The sequence below is a fragment of the Chrysochloris asiatica genome, unplaced genomic scaffold, assembly GCF_000296735.1.
Source record: "Chrysochloris asiatica unplaced genomic scaffold, ChrAsi1.0 scaffold00115, whole genome shotgun sequence".
NCBI classification, from domain to species: domain Eukaryota; kingdom Metazoa; phylum Chordata; class Mammalia; order Afrosoricida; family Chrysochloridae; genus Chrysochloris; species Chrysochloris asiatica.
Window position 1 is genome coordinate 4,889,125 of NW_006408633.1, and position 22,166 is coordinate 4,911,290.

The 22,166-nt window shown below is 45.4% G+C and overlaps 1 protein-coding gene across 1 annotated transcript in view; it reads right to left on the reverse strand.

Moving 5' to 3' along the window:
• Positions 1–22,166, reverse strand: part of KIAA1211 (KIAA1211 ortholog) — a 60,336-nt gene that overhangs the window by 32,266 nt on the left and 5,904 nt on the right. The window contains exons 2-6 of the mRNA XM_006868073.1: positions 18,565–18,729; positions 15,338–15,406; positions 8,877–9,059; positions 7,387–7,820; positions 4,838–7,077 (exon numbers count right to left, since the gene is read on the reverse strand). Of these exons, the coding sequence (XP_006868135.1) occupies positions 4,838–7,077; positions 7,387–7,820; positions 8,877–9,059; positions 15,338–15,406; positions 18,565–18,729 (3,091 nt within the window). The remainder of the gene's footprint in view (positions 1–4,837; positions 7,078–7,386; positions 7,821–8,876; positions 9,060–15,337; positions 15,407–18,564; positions 18,730–22,166) is intronic.

A 22,166-nucleotide genomic window follows, 5' to 3' on the forward strand; every position in this document is an offset into this window, starting at 1 on the left:
CTGACTCAATGTGAAAGCTGGACAATAAAAAAGGAAGACAGGAGGAGGACTGATGTATTTTAATTTTGGTGTTAGTGAAGAATTTGAAAGTACCATATACTGCCAGAAGAACAAACAAATCTATCTTGGAAGATGTGCAGCCAGAATTCTCTCAAGGATGGCGAGACTTCATCTCACATATGCTGGACACGTTATCAGGAGGGACCAGTCCCTAGAAAAGGACATCATGCTTGGTAAAGTGGAAAAGTGGAAGATCATCAAAGAGATGGATCAGCACAGTGGCAGCAAGAATGGGTTTAAACATAATATTTATGCAGACCAAGTAATGCTTTTCATTCTATTGTACATGAAGTCACCTTGAGTCGGAGCTGATGGATGACACCTAACACCAACAGTGTATGGTGTGCTTTAAGTCAATGTCTTTTGAGATATGAAAGCAGATTAATTTGGTGAGTAGTGACTGGGATCTTAAAAGCTTATGATAGCTACTAAGGTACTACTGTTGGTCTCTCCCTGGCTGGAGAAAAGAAAAGTGATGACAATTGATGATGTTTGAAAACAATTAGTCCAGTGGACTAGTGGACCACATGAACATCAGTCTCCACTACCTTAAGAGCGGAACTAGGTGGTGCCTAGCTACCACTACCAACTACTCATTAGAGAGTCCTGAATAGAGTGAAAGAATATGTGGCACAAAACTCAAAATCATAAAGAAGACCAGTCATACTGGTCAGATAGAACTCTGGGACTATGATCCTTGATCACCCTTCAGATCTGGAACTGAACTCATTCCTGGGGCTAAATTTTCAGCCAAGCAATAAACAGGTAAATCAGGGGGGAAACAATACTAGTGAGGTACGTACACCACAGAATGGTCAACCAGTCAAGATCAAAGGGGCAGCATTTTCCTAAGAACAAAATTCAGAAGACTAGGGGAAAGAGGAAGAAGGGAAATGGGAAACACAGGAAAGTTGTGTAAGTAATATTACACCGAGGGGACTGCAATGGAGATGAACCGAAGTGTGTGGTTTATTGATTGTACAACTGGTGATCTGCTCTGTAAACCTGCACAATAAAAAGTTAAAAAAAAACAAAACCAAAAGCATATCAAGCAAGCAAGCACAAACGGGATGGACGACAGATATGAAGTCACATGAAGATCCTTAAGGAATTTGAGGAACAGAAACTAAAAAGCGACAAGGACCTTCCTCTAGAAACAGAGCCTTTCCCTAGAGCCCATACTTGGACTTCCAGCTTCCTAAACTGTGAGCAATGAAATTTCTGTCAGCTCAAACCACCACTTGTGTTCCTGTTACAGCGGCACTAGAGAACGAAGACAGGAAGTTTATGGAATACCCTGTGTCTCCTTTTACCTATGTGATTCCTTACAAAATGGAACAAAGAAATTCCTCCAAAGTAACTGTGGATTTAATACACTAGGATAAGCACTTGACCACAAAGTTGGTTTGAACTACAAGGTCGGTGGTTCAAACCCACCAGCTGCTCCTCAGAAACTCTATACAAGGTCACTACAAGTTGGAACTGACTTGATGTCACTTAACAACAATAACAGTAAGTGGCAGAACTGACACTTGAATTAGGTCTAGTGCAAGCTCATGCCTGACATGTCAGGAAGAAATCAGCTGGACCAGAAGTTAGCTAAAGAAAACAAATTAGCATAAATATGCATTTATAACCATTGTTGTTAACAATGAAATTCATCTTACGTGTATACGTGCTCCAGGGGTTAATGATTAGCGTGGTTACAAATCGGGCTGTTAGCCTGAAGGCCGGCAGTTCAAAACTACCAGCGATTCCGCAGGAGAAAGATGAGGTGTTGTGCTCTTGTAAAGATTTACAGCCTCAGAAACCCTGTGCAGGGTCACTATGAGTCGGAACCGACTCCACGGTACTTAACAACAACAACAATGATAGCAAAGAGGACTTAAAATACTTATTAATGAAGATGAAAGACCACAGCCTTCAGTATGGATTGCACCTCAATGTAAAGAAAACAAAAATCCTCACAACTGGACCAACACATAACACCATGATAAATGGAGAAAGAATAAAGAAGACTGTAGAAGAATTGATGCATTTAAGTAACAGTGTTGGACAAGAATATTAAAAGTACCATGGACCTCCAAAAGAACAAACAAATCTGTGTTGGAAGATGTACAGCTAGAATGCTCTTCAGAAGCCAGGATGCCAGACTTTGTCTCTCATACTTCACACATATTATCAGGAGGGACCAGTCCCTGAAGAAGGGCATCATGCTTGGCAATGCAGAGGGTCAACAAAAAAGAAGAAGACCCCCAATGAGATGGATTGGCACAGTGACAGCAGCAATGGGCTCAAGCGTAGCAATGATTGTGAGGTTGGTGCAGGACCAGGCAGTGTTTCGTTCTGTTGTGCATGGGGTCGCTATGGGTCAGTACTGACTTGACAGAGCCTATCAATAAGCAACAAAATGGAAAAAAAATTGAAGTTGTCAAAGACTTCATTTGCTCAAATCCAAAACCAATATTCATAGATGCAACAGTCAAGAAATCAAACGACATATTGCATTAGGCAAATCTGCTACACAAGACCTCTTTAAAGTGTTGAAGAGCAAAAATGTCAGTTTGGGGACTATGGTGCACCTGACCCAAGCCATGGTATTTTCAATAACCTCATATGCATGTGAAAGTTGGACAATGAATAAGAAGACCGAAGAATATTGAAAAAGTACCAGGGGCGGCTGGAAGAACAAACAAATCTGTGTTGGAGGAAGTGCAGTCAGAATGCTCCTTAGAAGCCAGGATGCCAGACTCTGTCTCTCATACTTCAGACATATTGTCAGGAGAGACCAGTCCCTGGAGAAGGACATTATGTTTGGTAAGGTGGAGAGTCAGTGAAAAAGAGAAAGATCCCCAACAAGATGAATTGGCCGCAGCAGTGGGCTCAAGTGTAACAACTGTGAGGATGGCGCAGGACTGGGCAGCCGTTCGTTATATCGTACATAGGGTTTCTATGAATCAGAACGAAGTCGACAGCAGCTAACAACACCATCAACAATGCAGCACTCCCCAAACCAAACCCACTGCCATCAAGTGGAATCTGGACTCACAGAAATGCTATATAGTGTGTTTCCAAGATTGTAAATCTTTACGGGAGCAGACAGCTTCATATTTCTCCCACCAAGCAGCTGGTGGATTTGAACCACCAACCTTGGAGTTGGCCCAATGCCTAGCCCACAGTGCTACCAGGGCTCCTAGTGATGGCACTATAGGTATACAATTGTCAAATAATTAATAGGTTCCTGCTTAACGTTTATTTTGATATGGTGTGCAGTTAGACATAGTTGGTAAGCTCGGACTAGAGTAGTTTGGAGAGCAAAACACCAGTGAGTGGGCTTCAGAGGTAAAAGCATCCATAAAGCAGGGGTGCCTTGTTCGCTCAGGTTTTCTTACTACTAAATAAAGAAAAAATCAGTTTTACCTCCTGCCAGCCCAGAATCTGGATACTGGGGGGAGGGTAGCAGGTAGTTTCTGTTATAAAATGTTAATGAGACAAAGGGCTCTTAAGAGAAAGAGGAGAACTACTTCTTTGAAGAGAAGTTAGGGCCAGTGACAGAAGTAGAGATGGGGCTTTGAGGAGACCATGAAAGCTAAGGGCACAAAACGGATGTCAAAACTAAAACTGGGATTATTATAGCAAGACAGACAGAAAAGCTTGGGGAGAAATGGTCTAGAAACTGCTGGTCAATAAATCCATCCAGAAAACCAAGGAAGGCAAGAAAACATTTAATGACAACAGGACCTTACGTAACATGAGTAACCAAACCAACATCCTTAGTCCTTTTCTCTGCAATAATCACCCTACACTCAAACAATGAATCAAAAGAGATCATCATTCCTCCTTATAAATACCTCAGAGAATTTCTTGGAGAAATATGAGGAACTTCCTGGACTATTAACAATAGTTAACCATCTTGCTCTATGCAAAATGGAAAAGAGAAAGCATTAGATGATGACTCAAGAGTTATAAAGTGATTACTCAAGTCTTTGCCCAGAGCTTTCCATATGAAGAAACATCAGGGTCAGTCAGAGGTAACAGGCACGGAAGCATCTCTTGATGCGAAGGCAAGCAGGTAGGGTAGAGGCGGGAGTGGGAGAGTATTTTACATAGAATCGAGACCACGTCAACTTTCCATATGAGCGCATTTGAGGAGGGGAGGCCCAGTGGAGATGTCTGATACCCCTAACCTACTATCTTAGGACCACTACATTTTAGAGCTAGAACTCAGAACTTTCTGCTGGCCTAGGAGCCTCTGGTCTTTATCTCCCCTGCATGTCTCCCTTGTAATGAAAGACACATACATAAAGACTATTTTAAAAGTTGCATTTCAATTTCTGTTGTGAACCAAACACTTATTGGTATAGGTGTGGCACCTTTAACTTAATACTTGTCTTGGCATGGTTCTATAGGATCCGCGCAAAACTGCAAGGTCCATTTGAACCTCAAGGTTGGTGGTTCAAACTCATTAGTTGCTCCTCAGAAGCCCTACACTGGGTCGTCTGAGTTGGAACTGACCCAATAGCACTCAACCACCACAACTAAGTGTCGTTAACAGGTGTGAACTGTAGACCTGTGGCTAATCCCCCAACTCTAAAGAATGAATAGAAAAGCCTTAGAGGGTCTTTTGGGCATCCCAAACTGGCCTCAAATGCACCTCAAAACAGGTGCTCCCAACAGCAGCTCCATTGGCTGCTGGCTTTAGGGAGCTCTGGCTTTCAAAGTGACTTTGACCATGCGCTGGACAGATGGCACAGTTTCCCGACGCACAGCTACAAACCTTTCCTTCCAGCCTCGGGAGTCTGGGAAGGCTTTTCTTGGCAAGCCTCGGGCAGAGCTGGAGAAGAGGGTTTCCTCTCTGCTGCCTCTTCCTCTTCATCCTTCTGTGCCTTTTTTTCCTCGGGAGGCGTTGGCGAGGGTGACCACGTGTCACTAGTCTCCTGGCTCTCCTTGGCCCTCTCACTGGGCTCTGGGTCAGGCTTGGTTGCTCGGCGGGCCAGAAGCTCTACCAAGTAGGGCCGGCTTAGTTTGGAGAGTGGGGATGATGGTGGGGTCTGGCTGGTGGGTTTGGGAGCCAGAGCTGGTTTCTGCACAAGAGGCATTTTATTTGCTACCTTGTCATCATCTGCAGCTGAGGTCTGGCTGTTGGGCGCCATGGGCCCAGGCTGAGCCACAGGAGGCAAGTGGCTGGAAGGGGTTTCTGCACTGTCCTTCCGGGTGGTTGGGGCCTGCTTCCTCTCTCGGTTGAGGGGTGGACCAGGCTTGAGGGCCACACACTCTTTCCCTGTCTCTCCACTTGTGCTATCAGGAGCAAGCTGGCCCCCTTCAGTATTGTCCCCTGTGCTACTGTGCCTTTTCTTCTTCTTTTGTTCCGTTTGTTGATCACAGTGGAAGCGTAAGGAATAGTTGGTCCTCCTTAACTTTATTCCAAAAGGTGAGGCTTTTTCCTCCCCACCTGATACCTGGTGGTCTGGCTTCCTGCTCCCACTTGTGGTCTCACTTTCTGAAGTGCTCACGGGCACTGGGTGGGTCACTGCTTTCTGTGGAGGGGATGGAAGGGATGGAACAAGGAAGGATGGAAGATCTTTGGCAAATTTGCATCCCTCGGTGGTGTCCGTTGGTTCCTGGTGCATCCCCAGTTTCTCTGGACTCTTTCGGGGCTCCTGAGGACCAGAGGCCGGAGGTGGGGATTCTGTGTCTTCATTGGGTCCTGGCCCAGATCTTTTTCGGATACTTTCTGCCTCTACGTTCTGTCTGGAGGTCTCCATGCCACCATCAGAGAATTTCTGCCAGGCGGGCATAATAGAGAACTTTGCATTGACTGGCGGGGTCTTCCGGAGGTTTCCTCGGGAATCACATCGACCCCTGGGAATGACCTCATCACCCAGCTTCTGGTCTCTCTCAGCCCGATGGTCACCCTCGGTGTTCTTCAGGATTCTGGACCGGATGGAAGCCCATTCGGCTATTGCTGCCCCACTGCTGGAATGTTCATGTGGAGGCTTGGTCTTCCCACTGGTTGTCCTGGGGTCGCTGGGAGCTCGGGACAGGCTCTCCACAGTGGGCAGATCCACGTGCTTCTTTTCCTCAGACAAGCCCAAGAGAGACTTGCATGCCATATCCTTGATCTGGTTCAGGTTGACGGCCGGCCCGCAGAGCTGAGCTCCTGTCACCAGAATGGCCGTGTGGGGGATGCTCAGGGCGGAGGGCAGAGCGTGAGAGGCCAGGCTGGCTTTGTGGGCCTTTTGTTCAAGGGGGGTAGACACAAGTCCTGTGTCCTTCCCAGGAGTCACTGGGCTCAAGTTGACTTTGGGGAAAAGGATTTGCTTCCCTCCTGAGGACACCTGGAACGTGTAGGGCCTGGGCATGGTCTGTCTCTCATCCACTTCCTGCCACCTTAGCTCTTCCACCTTCCGGTTTGCTTCTGGAGTGACCGTTTGTCTCTTCTCCACTGGAGCCAGCATTTCTTCCCTCTGTCCCTCTTTGTTCAGGGGAGGTTCTGGCTTAGCTTCTTCTCTCTTTTCAGGAAGTGAGTGATGTTCTTCCCCATGAACATGCCCCTTCTTCCCCTGCTGCTCTATGGATGGCATGGCTTCTGGGCTTAGCTCCTTGGCTAAGCTTAGCTCTTCAGAGCTTTCTCTTTGCTTTTTGGGCTTCACGTTTTCTTGTTCTCCTGGTTTCTCTTCAAAGTCCTTCTGAAGTGTGCTCCACGGATCCATTTGTCCTTCCGGTCCCAGTGGCCTCTCTCCACTTCGTCTCTGCAGAGCTTCCTGGTACTTCTTTTCAGCATCTTGCCTCCTCTGGAATTCCACTTCCTTCTGCTTTCTGAGCTCTTCCTGTGTCCTTGTCTCTGTCTCCTCCTGCTGCCTCTTCTGTGCCTCCAGATCCTCCTGCTTTTTAAGCTCCTCCATCCGCTTTTCCTCTTCCTCCTGTCTTTCCCGCTCCTCCCTCTCCTGCTGTCTGAACTCCTCTAGCCTCCTTTCCTCCTCTTCCTGCCTTCTCTGAGCTTCCAGCTCCTCCAGCCTTCTGCGCTCCAGCATCCATTTTTCTTCTTCCCCACGCTGTCTCTGCTCCTCCAGTTCCTTCAGCCTTCGGAGCTCAGACAGCCTCCTTTCTTCCTCCTGAAGCCGCTGCTTCTCAGCCTCTTGCCTTCTCTGCTCTTCCTCCAGTCTTTTGAGCTCTTTCTTCAGTCTTTCCTCATCCTCTTGCCTTCTCTGAGCCTCCAGTTTCTCCAGCCTTTTTTCTTCTTCCTCTTGCCACTGCCTCTGCTCCTCCAGATCCCCCTGCTGCCTGTGCTGCTCCAGCTGCCTGGCCTCTTCCCGCAGGAGTTGCTGCTCCTCAGCCCCTAGGAGTTCCTTGTCCTCTTGCTCCCTCCCCTCTGGGTCTGGGCCACCCAGCTCTGCACACCACCGAGTCTCCTCTTCTGGATGCCTAATCTCTGCCTCTAGTGAAGGTTCTTGCTCCTTGCCCTCTCTCTCTTCTCTCTCCTCCTCCGCGAGCTCCTGCCTTCGGTTCTCTTCCCACAGCCTTCGCTCCAAGGCTTGCTGTCTCTGCTCTTCTAGGCGTCTCCTCTCTGCTGCCTCGGCCTTTTGTCGTTTGCACTTGGCCTCAAGTTCTTGCCAGTATTCTTCTTGGCGACGTTTCTCTTCCTCCGAGTCCACGGGCTCTGGTTCCTCTTCAAGCCAAATCTGCTTGTCTTCTCTGGGGTGTCCATTCTGGTCCAGGGACAGCTGGCTCTCCAGGCCACCTTGCTCATTTTGTTGATCCTAACATTGGTAAAGAGAAGCAGAGTTAGTTATTTTACTTTTTCACAGGCAACCATTACCGATCCTATTCACAATGTGGATGGCCCTCGTAATCTCAAGTGAAGGGGCAGGTGCTCCTAAGTATATAAAAACTCAAGTGTAGGTCACACTATAAGTAAGTTTTGAGTATAAAGGAAAGAACTTTACTTTCATCCTTTAGCCCCTTTATTTAAAGGAGTCCTGGTGGTACAACAGTTAAGTAGTCAGCTGTCAACCAAGAGGTTGGCATTCTGAACCTATCCAGAGACTCTGGGGGAGACAGAACTGTCAATCTGCTGTCTGTCCTATGGCTTTGCTATGAGTCAGAATCAATTTGATGGTCTTCAGCAACACCGATCACCTTTTCTGTATCATCCCCCAATTCCTTTTACCTTTACACCCATGAACGACCATTGGAAAACCAATATGAGTTCCAAAAGCAACTGTCATCAAGCCAACTCTGACTCTTGGTGACCCCATGTGTGTCAGAGTAGAACTGGGTTCGACAGTATTTTCAGTAGTTGATGTTTTGGAAGCACATCATTGGGCCTTTCTTTTGAGGCTCCTCTGGGTAGACTTAAACCTCTAACCTTACGTAGCTGAACATTTTAATGGTTTGCATCACCCAGGAAAACCTACAGTCCAGTATTTAGCGGTTAAGAGGATTTGAGATCTTGACTTCATTCATGTCCCCTGAAACCTGTGACTTAGGAGTCTAACTCAATCTAATTTGACTTTGCTAAGTTAAGGCAGAGGAGAGCTGGGCCACCTTTGTGCAGCAAATCAAACGCAGTGTCTGGAAGCTCTCAAAGGCAGCCTCTCCTCTGTGGTCCATCAGTCTACCTTAGGGCAACATATCAGAAAAGGCTCTGGAAAGTCAACGTCCTGCTAACCCTTGTACAACGCCACTCACAAGTTCCCAGTGGGGAGGGACCTAGTTCTTTCGATGGCACTACCACAATACCAACCCACTGGGGGACAAGTCGTGCCCAAGAGCAAGGGCATCTGCCTGGTCAGCTAGGGCAGGGTTATACATACCAAAGCAAGTCGTCTGTGCTTTTTGGACACCCTCTGTTTTTTTGGCTTAACAGCCAGTTTGTGCTTGGCAGCACTGTTGTCCAGGCGAGCAATGGCCAGGGGAATGGCATCTAGATTGACACTTTCGATGGTGCCAGCAGAGGAGAAGTGCCTTTTTGGCCGAGACGGTTTAACTGGAGCAACCTAGAGTAGAGGTTGAAAGAGAAAGTCAACCAGGATCAGAAAGCAACTTGCAGGGGACCCCAGAGTAGTAGTACTTGTTCGAGCCTTTGCCATGTCCTGCCTGGCCTAGGCAATGTTGGGGAGTAGAAGGGACTTTTGTGGTGCAGTGAAAGAGCTCTGGTCTTGGCTTTGAACACTTGCTCTGCCAATGACTACTTGTAGTAACTTGTAAAGGCCATTTAATCTTTCTGGACCTAAGTTTCCTACACTGAAGAATATTTGTTGTTGTTGTGAAGTGCCGTTAAGTAGGTTCCGACCCATAGCGACCCTGTGTAGGGTTTCCAAGGAGGAGCTGGTGAGCTTGAACCACTAACCTTTCAGTTCAAATGGCTTTGCAGTCTGGCGCATTAACCCACAGTGTGATTAGGCTAAATCCTTGTGTTGTGTGGTACCATGGGTTTACTTGATATGGCTTTTCCATTCAATGGTTTCTTAATTTCTACCAAATAAGGTGTACAGGACTCTAAGGCTGGGATTGTTTAGTTTTTCCATCCTGCTAGGTTTAGAAGGAGCCACCTCAGAAGCAGGAATGAACAATCTCAGGATCATCAAGAAACAAGAGCATGAGTGGAGTGTGAGATCCCTACCTAGAAAAGCAACGACAGTAGAGGCAGTGGCAGAGGTGGCGACTTGCAGCGCTGTAGTTATCTAGGCCCAGGGCCTGAGGAAAGCTGTGTTCCTACAGGCAGGAGGCCGGCTTGCAGAGTGTGCTCTTTGGACATTTACCGACTGACTCAGGAGCTTGGTAACACTTGCCCGAGCAGGGCAGAGGTCAGGGGGTCACAGGGCTGAGAGGCTGAGGACAAGAATGAGGCATGTCTGCACTATGGCAGACAAGCAGTGTTCTTGACTGGAGAACTGCTGAGTCCTGAGTTGTTTTTTGATCCTGAATTGTAAACTGTTCACTTTCCTAATATACCCAACAATCATGAGTAATATTGTAGGTTCTGTGTAGCCATTACAATGGGTTATGAAGTAGAGAGTGCTGTGGGAGGGATGGTTGGTGTCCAAATTGGGTAAATAGGCATATCTGACTTCATAGGAATCCTACTTCATATCCATTTCATAGGAATCGGTCTGGGGCTCATTTTGAGTTTGATAATCTTTTCCCCTTGTGAAGCCAGGGGAAGTCAGACATGGGCCCACACAGATTTTGCAGTTGTTGTTAACTGCCTTAGAATTCATGCACAACAGAATCCAGTGCTGCCTGGTCCTGTGCTAACAACCTGTGATGGGTTGCAGATAGAACTATTGGGATCTATTGAGTTTTCATCGGCTGACTTAAGGAAGGAGATGGCTAAACTTTCCTTCCTAGTCTGTCTTAGTCTGGAAGCTCCACTTTAACCTGTTCACCATCAAGGTAAGACGCAAATCTCCACCAATAGACAGTGCACAGGAGGCACACTGCTTGGAAGAGTTGGTCTCTCTCTCTCTTTTTAAAAAGTTTTTATTGTGAATTGAGTGAAAGTTTACAGGGCAGATCATCATTTTACATTCACCAAATCATATACTTTGTTTCATTACAATGGTTATAATCCCCTCCATGTACCATCAGTTAACAGTATATCTCTCTATTCATATTAGCTCTTTTTTTAAACACTCAGGCATATATAAAAATGTAAACCACCAAATTGCACATTCTGCAAGTCTGCCTCCTGACTGCCAGCTCTCAGTCCCTGTCTTTCCATGAATCTAGAGTCCTCAGCTGTTCCCTCTCTCCATGTCCCCATCTTGCCTCCATTTCTAGTGTTGCTGCTTCTCTGGATAAGGTCCCGAACATTGGTCTCTTGAGGAAAGATGAAAATCCTGCCACTGACCCACTATGGCTCTCCTAAGTTAGATCAGGGGGCTTCATCCTGCTCTTGGTCTGTTTGGTAAATCAAGCTTTACTGGCGCACACATTGTCTTTGGTTGTCCTTGTGTTACAAGCACAGAGTTAAATAATTGTATATTTACAGCCTATGGCCCTGCAAAGCCTAAACTATCCAGTGGTTTTCTGACCCCTAGACATCATGAGTACATGCCTCATCTACTACACAGAACTTCAAACCCTTAAAAGCAGGGAGTTTTGTCTTTATCATCATTAGCTCAATCTCCTGTATGCTCCAATAGCAAACTGCATCTGGAAAGTACTCAATAAATACATAGTGAAAGAATGAAGGAGCAATAAAGTGTAGCATCTATGACCACTGTTGTTGTTGTTAAGTGCCATCAGACCGTTCTGACTCATAGGGACCCTGCACAGGGTTTCTGAGGTTGTAAGTTTATGTGTGTTGAAAGCTGTGGAGCAGCTAGAGGACTCCAACCACTAACCTTGCGAATAAATGAAGGAAAGAATGTGCCACAAGGGCGTGAATTGCAGAACAGCCTGCAGCTCTGTAGTACAGATGCGATCATTAGCAAACTGCAGACCTAGATCCTCAGTTATACAGATTTAGAAAGTCAGAGTTACCAAGGCTCAGGCTGAGCCTAGAAGCCACACTGAATAATATGGCAAAAGGCCTTTAACCACAGATAATGTGTTCACAGGCAAGCAGCCAGGAGTGGTCTCCTGCCACACAATCCCATGTGCAGCAGGGCGCGCTCACTGTCCTGCCTACTGATGCTGGCAGTGCTGCAGGACACAGAGGCAGCATTAGCAGGGGACAGGGTTCATTTGTTTGAAAGTATTCCTGCTATTAGAGTAAAATCAATGGGATTTAGCCAAAGGGCTAGTATTTTGCAATTACCTTCCCAATCTATGCACAAAAGAGAAAAGACAAAGCTAGCTCCAGGAGCAAAATGGTTGCTCAGTCAGTATTAATTTATGATAGAAGTACGCAGGGGCATGGAAAAATAATTCCAGCCTTCAGTCTTCTAGTTCTCATTTATCTATGGCTATCCAACACTGGTAGTATAGTGGTTACGAGTTGGGCTGCTAACCTCAAGGTCAGCAGTTCAAAACTACCAGCTGTTCCACATGAGAAAGATGAGGCTCCTGCTCCCATAAAGATTTACAGTCTCTGAAACCCTATAAAGGTCATCATGAGTCAGACTTGATTCCACGGCACATAACCACCACCACCACCACCATTGGAAACTCTGTGCAGGGTTGCTGTAAGTCGGGACCAACCTCATGGCACACCACCACCACCATCTTTACTCTTGGTGTGGTGCTGTAGGATAAAGCACTGCACCGCAAAGTTGGTTTGAACCACAAGGTCAGCAGTTCAAACTCACCAGCTTCTCCTCAGAAATCCTATACAGGGTTGCTATAGTAGGAACCGACTAGATGGCACTTAACAACAACAACAATCTTTACAACTGGAGTCCTGTTGTGGCACTGAACTGCCAACCACAAGGCTCAAAACCACCAGCCACTCCTTGGAAAACCTATACAGGGTTGCTATGAGGCACTAATTCGACGACACTTAATAACAACAAAAAAATCCTTGCAACTGGTGTCAGATTCTGACCTATTCTATTTTTTTGGATACTACTCAATGGAGAATACATTTTATGTATTCCAATCAGTTATAGGCAGAAGACAGACTTATAAGCTTTCTATGGTGATATTTCTGACCATTCCTTTCTCTCTCCCTCAAGTGTCTATTTTATAATGGTATGACAGGGAAACCAAGATTGAAAAGACAACCCAGCATCTTAACATTATTTCCCCCCTTTTGCCCATTCCAACCGTGTCTCAATTCCTGTATCCCAGAGCCCTGTTGTTCTAAGGTTGTGCATACATCATTATTTACCTCTGTCCCATTTAGCCCATGCAAACCTGCCTAATTGTTTTCCCATCCACCTTGTTGTTTATCCGGTTTGTTTTTAACTCTTTTTATTGATGAAGGGAAGAAAACAAATGTTTAACTCATCTCTTTTCAAGAATAGGTCAGAGCTCAAAAGAGGGAACAAATCCTTACAGCAAGGATCATTCCACCCCCTCCATATACAGAGTAGACAGGGATGGGCAACTTGGGCATTGTCTACCCAAAATGGGGGGGCTACAAAGGCAAGAAGTGACTGGCTTACAAGCTTTCAAGAGGGAGCCTAGATCCAGAGGGCATGGAGGAAGGTAGAATCTCCACTGAGCAGTATCCAATCTGTCTAGGTAGGGCTGATGAAAGGAGACGGGGATAGGTCTCTTGTGATACAATAATGAATAATTGCTATCAGGTCTGACTGTGAGGGTTGGAAATGTAAAGGTAGATGTTTTGTAGCAAATGGAGGGGAGTGATTGACTTTGCAGTCCAGGAGCAGAGGTCCCTGGGACCATCAAGGGAGAAGAGCGGAGTGCGGGACCCTACCCAGAGAAACAGTGACGCCAGAGATGGAAGCAGAGATGATGATGAGTAGACATGAAGTGGCTGGGAGCTCTAGACCCAGAAAGGGAGAGAGGCTATGTGCTGATGACTGGGGGGCAGGCTTGCAGGGTATACCATTTGGTTGGTTGATGATGCATGGAGGGGACTGTAACCATGGCAATGAAATGATATACGATAGGATGAATGTAAAACTAATGTTCTCTCATGTAAACTATCACATAATTCATAATAAAATATTTTAAAAAAAGTTAATGGAATACTTCCATGAGCTTTTTGAAGTGATTTTATATATACAAAATAAACTTTTATTATTCTTTCAAAAAAACCCTGATAGATTGAAGACACAGCATGGCCTGGAAGCTGCGATTTATAGGCCATGGTTAATTTCTGAGTCCTTCCAGCTGGGCCTCTTTACCATAGTGGCAGGGGCACTGTTGTGAGGCCCAGCTTCAGAAGACTCCATTGTAGACCTGCTTATTGTACTGCTGACCAGATGTCAGGAGGACGCCAGATGCTTGTGCAGCAGAAGGAAGGTTCTCGTAGGGGCAGACCAACCTCTACCAAAGAGGTGCACAAGAGTCTCACAGGGCCCTTTCTATCCCACCACCCTCCAAATTCCTGCAGGTAAAGTTCCAGTGTAAAAGGAATGCAGAGGGACCCTATCAAGAGAAGCAGTGACACCAGAGATGGAGGCAGAGATGAGGACATGGAGAGATAGAGCAGCTGAGGCCTCTAGACTCATGGAAAGAGAAAGGCTGTGTGCGGTTGTCAGTAGGCAGGCTTGCAGAATGTGCCCTTTGGTTGTTTAAATGATTATATATCCCTGAGTGTTTCTGTGTACATCCCAAAACAAACAAACAAACAAAACTGCAGAAGGAATAGAAGCCAATACTGTTGCATGGTGGTGCATGGAGGAGATTGTAATCATTGAAATTAAACGATGATTGAACCGATGTTCTCCCATGTAAACGATCACTCAATTCAAAAAAAAAACTTAAAAAAAAAAAAAAAAAAGGAATGCAGAAAAGCAACACACACATAAACACAAAGTAGAAAATACTGTGGTTTTGTATCTCTAAATAAAAGAAAATTCTCTTAATTTTACTTGAATCCACAATCAATGTGCATGGAAGCAGGGGTTAAGAAATCAGATGACATAATATATTGGGCAAATCTGCTGCAAACCTTACCTCTTTTAAGTGTTAAAACGTAAAGCTGTCACCTTGAGGACTAAGGTGTGCCTGAGCCAAGTCAAGGTTTTCTCAATCGCCTCATATGCATGTGAAAGCTAGACAGTGAGTAAGGCAGACTGGGGAAGAATTGATGCACTTCAGTTAGGTGTTGATGAAGAATATTGAATATATCATGAATTGCCAGAAGAATAAAGAAATCTGTCTTGGAAGAAGTACAGCAAAATGATCCTTAGAAGAGAAGATGGTCAGACTTCATCTCATGTATTTGGGACAAGCTATTAGGAGGGGCCAATCCTTGGAGAAGGACATCATGTTAGGTAAAGTAGAGGGTCAGTGAAAAAGAAAGACCCTCAATGAGATGGATTGACACAGTGATTCCAACAGTGGGCTCAAACATGGCAGGGATTGTGAGGAGGGCGCAGGATGGGGCAGTGTTTAATTCTGTTGTGCACGGGGTCAATATGAGTTAGAACTGATGTGACGGCATCAAACAACAACAGGATGCCACACGTACTCAAGTGGGGTGTAATTGCTTTTCAGAGCAGAGTTTAGCTCCAGCTTCACTGCGACATCTACCCCTAGCATCTACTTCTCCCACATGGTTTTATTTTGAAGAGATTTTAAGAAATGCATGGATGCAGCATTTATAAATAAAGTGAGGCAATAGATCACCAATAAAAAGAAAAATCGAAGTTAAAGTAAAAAAGCTAAAGAAATAGGTTAAAAATCACACTACCTTCTCTTCCATCTCACTTCCAGCTCCAGAGAGATTCAAAGGACTGAGAGAACTTGGCGTATCACTGGACTGGAACAATAAAGAGTGCACACATGTTAAAGTCAGAACAGGAAGGTCTGGGCAAATAACCAGATGCTGTGGGTGTCTGAGCAGGGCCACCCCCCACCTCTACACTGGGGTGCAGTCCACTTCAAAGAGGCAGTAAGAGTCCTGGTGGAGACTTTGTTAATGGCCAAATGTCCCAAGGGCTATCTCAGACATATAATGTCCACTAGAGTCTTTCCCACATACAATACGGTCTCCTCACCTGCGCAATCTTCAGTCTCAGTTCTTGATACTTTTCTCCACTGCCTGGGAGAATCTGAGGAGTTGCTCACTGACCACCTTCCTGGGGAGGAGGGCTATGCTATACATATTGTCTACAAGCTCAGAACCCCCAGCTCCGCTGGCTGTCTTCACCTCCTCTACCTACCGGACTTCTCATTTGTAAGCAGTGGATAAGAAGAAAAGAAAGGTCCAGTAATGGCAAATGCAAATGGCTGCTCTGAGAAGGTGAAGGTCCAGAGAGGAGGCTAAAGCATACATTAGGGAAAACTGATCACAAGGTTTGGGATTCACACTACAGTTACTGTGGCATGCCCTTGGAATACTCACAGCAAGTAACTGCACCTCTTTAATCCCCATATCGGGACTGACTTGATGGTACTTAATGCCAACAGCAACATTGGACTCTTGGGAGTCCTGGTGTGGTGTTGGAGGATAAACACTGAACCACAAGGTTGGTTTGAACTGCAAGGTTGGAGGTTCACACTCACTGGCCACTCCTTGGAAAACCTATGTTGTTGTTGTTAAGGGCATGCCACAGTATCAAGTCAGTTCTGACTTATAGCGACCCTGTATAGGGTTTCCAAGGAACAGCTGGTGAGCTTGAATTGCTGACCTTTCAGTTGAAATGGCTTTGCAGTCTGGTGCATTAACTCACAGCGCCACACCAAGACTTCCAGAAACCCTACACAGGGTAGCTATGAGTCGGAACAGACTCAATGGCACTTAACAACAACATTCAACTCCTGATGTGGTGCTGTATGATCAGCACTGGACCGTGAACCAAAAGGTTGATGATTCAAACCCACCAGCTGCTCCTTGGAAATTCTATTCAGGGCCACTATGAGTGGAATTGACTCGACGGCACTAAGCAAATAACAACATACTTTTAATAAGGAGCCCTGGTGGTGCAAATGGTAAAGTACTAAGCTGCTAGTTGAAAGTTGATGGTTCAAATCGTCCCGACCACTCCATGTGCTTTATTTGCTTTCATAAAGATTACAGCCAAGAAAACTCTAAGGGGCAGTTCTGCTTTGTCAAAGAAGCTGAAATCGACTCAGCAGCACCTAGTAACCACAAAGTAGCTTCTATCTTGTGTCACCCATTTTTACAAAAGGGTCTTATCTTTTTTTCTAAAGTAAAAACATCTGCTTGCCTTCTCTTCGTCCAGTCTCCATACCACACATAGAAGACTCTTTATAGAACATAAGACAGTGCAGGAATTTGACTTTTTGTCCAATCTAAGTGGCCGTTGAGCTTGCCTGTTTGATATGTTCTAGCTCACTGAGCCCCTAATCCTTTTCTATTTCTGTTTCTTTTTAAATCAGTCCAACTCACCAAGTAATTACTTAGGGCTATGTAGTAGGTACCCTAGGGTTGTATTCTTTCACCATACTTAGTCAATCTGTATGCTGAGCAAATAATCTGAGAAGCTGGGTTATATGAAGGAAATCGTGGCATCAGGATTGAAGGTAGAGTCATTAACAACCTGCGATAAGCAGATGGCACAACCTTGCTTGCTAAAAGTGAAGAGGACTTAAAATATTGATGAAGATCAAAGACCACAGTATGGATTGCATCTCAATGTCAAGAAAACAAAAATTCTCACTACTGGACCAATAAACAATATCCATATAAATGGAGAAAAGACTTAACTTGTTAAAGACTTCATTTTGCTCACATCAACTGTCAACACTCATGAGGGGAGCTGCGGTCAAGAAATCAAATGACATATTGCATTAGGCAAATCTGCTGCACAAGACCTCTTTAAAGTGTTCAAGAGCAAAGATGTCAGCTTGAGGACTAAGGTGCGCCTGACCCAAGCCATGGTATTTTCAATAACCTCATATGCATGTGAAAGCTGGACAGTGAAAAAGGAAGACCGTAGAAGAATCGTTGCATTTGAGTTATGATGTTGGAGGCGAATATTAAAAGTACCATGGGCTGCCAAAAGAACAAACAAATCTGTGTTGGAAGAAGTACAAACAAAATGCTCTTTGGAAGCCAGGATGGTCAGACTTCATCTCATACTTCAAACATACTATTAGAAGGGACCAGCCCTTGGAGAATGATATCATGTTCGGTAAAGTGGAGGGTTGGAGAAAAAGAGGAAGAACTTCCTTTTAACAGCACAGTGGTAAGAGATATGGGCTCAAACACAGCAACGATTGTGAGGCTGGCACGGGACCATCAGGGTTTCGTTCTGTTGTGCATAGGGTCTTGAGGGTTGGTACCAACTTCATGGCACCTACCAACAACAGTGTAGTAGGTGGAGTCCTGGTATGGTGCTGTAGGATGAGTATTGGACTGCTAACTGCAGGGCAGACTCTTCAAATCCACCAGGTGATCCTTAGAAACCCTATACAAGGTTGCTATGAATTAGAACCGACTCTACAACACTTAACAACAACAACTTAGTAAGCATTGGCTAAGTGCTGAGGAAATACAGATGTTAGATCCAGTTTGTCCTCAAGAAATTCAACATTTAGAGATGGAGTAAAAAAAGTTCCATGGACAGGGACCCAGATAGGGTGTGGACATATATATGCTAAGTACACAGTGATGATACAGAGGAGATAATGCAATGCATCTTGGGACGTGGGGCTAGGGTCTTGAGTGAAAGTGGAAGTCACTGGGAAGAGGGTGTGCAAAGGCCCATGCCTCCTCTTCTCTCGTCTTTCCCTCTCACCCCATGTTGGCTCAACTAAAAATTAGGGCGACTGTCAATGAACTCTCTTCGTAGAGGAACACTATGCCCGGAAAGTGCCCTCCAGTCCTGGGCCACTCATTAGAAAATCTTCCCCTGCCTTGTTGACCCCACTGTAGAACCCAGGGTTACTGGATATTTTATCTACTGTCCAACATCCTCCCTGGCTTATTAGAAATCCTATAAGGAGACTTACTTTGTTTTCCACGTCTGAGAGGATGATGTCTTGTTGAGTCACAATTTCCATGGGACTGGTCAGGAACAGATCTTCTTCTAAGCTAGCCTCACCGCTGTCTGCCTTCTTCATGGGAATGGCATTGGGTGGAGGCTGTCCAAACTTGATGTTCTTGCCCAACTGTTGCTGGAGAGAAGCAAAGGAAAGACAGTCTGAAGCAGTGAAGCAGTGCGTATAATAACCGCAACCAGGTTCCCCAGCATATCTAGTGAGCATCGAGGGATATCCTGTGTACAGCTGACTTCTAGACTAACTATCATGCTAAAAACTGCAATGCAGTCTTCTAATACATTCATCTGTTTTTGACTTCCTTTTTCTTTCTACTTCTTTCAAGCTGTGAGTGTTGTCACCTAACCACCTCTTTTATGGAGATGCCAACATTTTCCAGAGGGAACAAAGGCCATATTTCTAAACCAAATGTTGGGATATAAGCAGTGTCAAAAAAAACCAAAAAACTTTTTTTTTTGAGTATGTGTAATTTGTAAGATTGAAAGTGTCATGGACTGCCAAAAGAACCAATAGATCCATTTTGGAAGAAGTGCAGCCAGAGTGCTCCTTGGAGGTCAGGATGGCCAAACTTTGTCTCTCATACTTTGGACATATTGTCAGGAGGGACCAGTCACTGGAGAAGGATATCATGTTTGGTAAGGTGGAGGGTCAGAGAAAAAGAGGAAGACTCCCAGGGAGATGGATTGGCAAAGTGGCAGCATCAATGGGCACAAGTGTGGCAACGACTGTGAGCTTGGCCCAGGATTGGGCAGTGTTTCATTCTGTTGTGCATAGGGTTGCTATGAGTTGGTACCGACTCGATGGCACCTAACAACAACAACGAATTTACTTACATTAAAAAAAAAAACAAACCTTAAAAAAATGTACAGAAGATTATATAGAAAACCGTTACACAAACTGCAGGAACCACTGGGGGAAATCAAGACTCTATGGTTGCTGCAGGAGGACCTCCACTCCCCTCTGAACATCTGCATTTCCCTTGAGTAGTCAGACCTTCCTCACCAGCTCCTAACTTGAGAGCCCACCCCAGAGAAAACCCTCATTTTCTTTTGTAAATTTCCACCTCTCTGAAGCCCAAGAAAATCATCTCTTGTCCCAGTGGGTATCACTGCCAAGATGGAGAATGTCCTAATAGGCAGGAAATCTTTCCATGGGGAATGCTGGAATCATGGAAGGGACAGGAAGGATCTTGTTTCTGACACTAGAGCATCTCCTTTACCTGACCTTGCTGTAACTGTTCACAGTGAAAGAGAGGACAGGGGACCCAAGTGGGGAAGGACAGAGAAGTAGGCAGGAGAAGAAAGCCCAGGAAAGACTGATTGCTGGTGCAATGGCAGCTAAAATAGTAGGGAGAAGGGAAGAGCAAATAGGGAAGTGAAATTTGGGAGATCAATATTATTTGGAATAAGACAAAGGCCAGATTAACCCCAATGCTGACAAGTCGATTCCAACGTACAGTGATCATCTAGGATAGAATAGAATTGCTCCATAGGGTTTCTGAGATTGAAAATCTTTACTGAACCAGACAGCCTCATTTTTCTCCTGTGGAGTGGCTGGTGGGTTTTAAGCAGCCCAATGTTTAACCCTGTGTTAACTGTTGTTGTTAAATGCTGCTGAATCAGTTCCAACTCATAATGATCCTATATAGGGTTTCCGAGGAGTAGCTTGTGGGTTTGAACTGCCGACCTTGTGGTTAGCAGTCCAATGCCCTGAAGACAGGTATTATCAACATAATAGCTAAAGGGCAAACTAATTACTAGACTATAGTGGAGAAAATGAACGACATTCAAGAAGAAAAAGGGGGCGCCCTGGTCATTTGAGAGGTTGCTGATTTGAATATATTCACCATCACACAAATTACTATTTTAATCTCGATTAGGATTTCTCAACGTTGGCATTACTGATATTTTGGAGCAGACAATTCTTTGTTGTGGGCACTATAGTATGCATTGCAGGATACTTAGCATCGTCCCTGGCCTCTAACCACACTACACTAGTAACATCCGTCCTTCCCAGAGTTGGGACAACAAATAAATCTCTCCAGACATTGCCCAATACCTCCCCCGGGGTTGGGAGTGGGGTGGGAGTAAAATCATCCCCACTTGAGTACCACTGTACTAGATCAAATTACTTCGGTTTCATAGTTCCTTAATGCTAAAAAAACAAACAAACAAAAACCCAACTCTGGTACTGATCTTTAATCTGGTTAATATGTAACTCCTCAGAGTGGCAAAGAGCCTTAGTAACCACCGAATCCACCCACTCACTTGGAAAAAAAAACCAAAAGAAAGCCAGAAATGCAGGGGAGAGGTGACTGTTCTCTAAGAACCCAGTTCTTCTAAAGCCTCATTCAGTGTTATTCTCACAGTACTCCATTGTTGTTGTTCTGCACTGTGGAGTCGCTTCCGACTCACAGATACCCTACACAGTTTCCAGGGAGCAGCTGGTGGGTTTGAATTGCCGATCTTGTGGTTTGCAGTTCAGTGCTGATCCTACAAGTGCCACAATAAATTCAACACCATACTTCTTTCTTAAACCAGTTGCCATCAAATCAGTTCCAACTCATGGCTACCCCATGTGTGGCACAGTTGAACTGCGCTCCAAATGACTTTTCAGTTGATTGTGACCTTTCAGGGGCAGACTGCCAGGTCTTTCTTCCAAGGTACCTCTGAGTGAGTTCGAACCTCCAACCTTTCAGTTAGTAGTTGAGAACTCCCACCAAGGGACTCCACTTCCTTTTACAAGGGCAGAAATAATGAGATGGTGCAGCATTTTCAATACCTTATTTAGTTCCTGAGCAGAGAATTCCCTTGCAAGAAATGCATGCCCCTCTTTAAACTCAGTGGAACCATCTCCACCCACCATCACCAATTCCCCTTCAGTCCTGCATGGTGGACACTGAGTTTGTGACGACACAAAGAGATGAGTCCAATATTCCCCTCCCAGCATCCTTGGACCCCCCAGCATGCCAAGTCAGGCGGCATGGAAAGTCCGGGGCTAGTTCCTGGTCCTGGCCGGCATTCCTCCTGCATGTCAGGGAAGAAGCACACATCCAAGCCTGTGTTCAGCCAGTGGAGTTGTCTGAGCAGCCTGAAGGGATGCAGGGAGAAGACAGACAAGGGTGTCTTCTAAAGACAAGTCAGGCAGGAAGTGGCAGTTAGTATTTACTCTACACAGACCAGTAAGCAAGCACAGTTAGAACAGCCAATGGAGTTAGACAGGAGGACATGGAATCACAAAGCCACAGACTCGCCTTCCTATGCTCTGAGATGACACGTCTGTGGGAGAGGGATGGGACACTGGGCAGGAGAGGCGGGAATGATTTCAGAGTCTCCAGTGATCACCTAACAGGAGTTCCTAGGGGGAACCCTGCCCAGCCTTGACCTGTTGATCTCTTCTCTAGGAATGTTGGCCAAGAGCTGAAAAGACACAACATTCCTCAGACTGCAGACTTCCTGTCAATGGTGTTGGCCACTTTCCAGTGCTCCAGAAAGACTGAGAAGTAGTATGTCTTCTACTTGTACATGGAATGAGTAATTCTGTAGTACACTTCC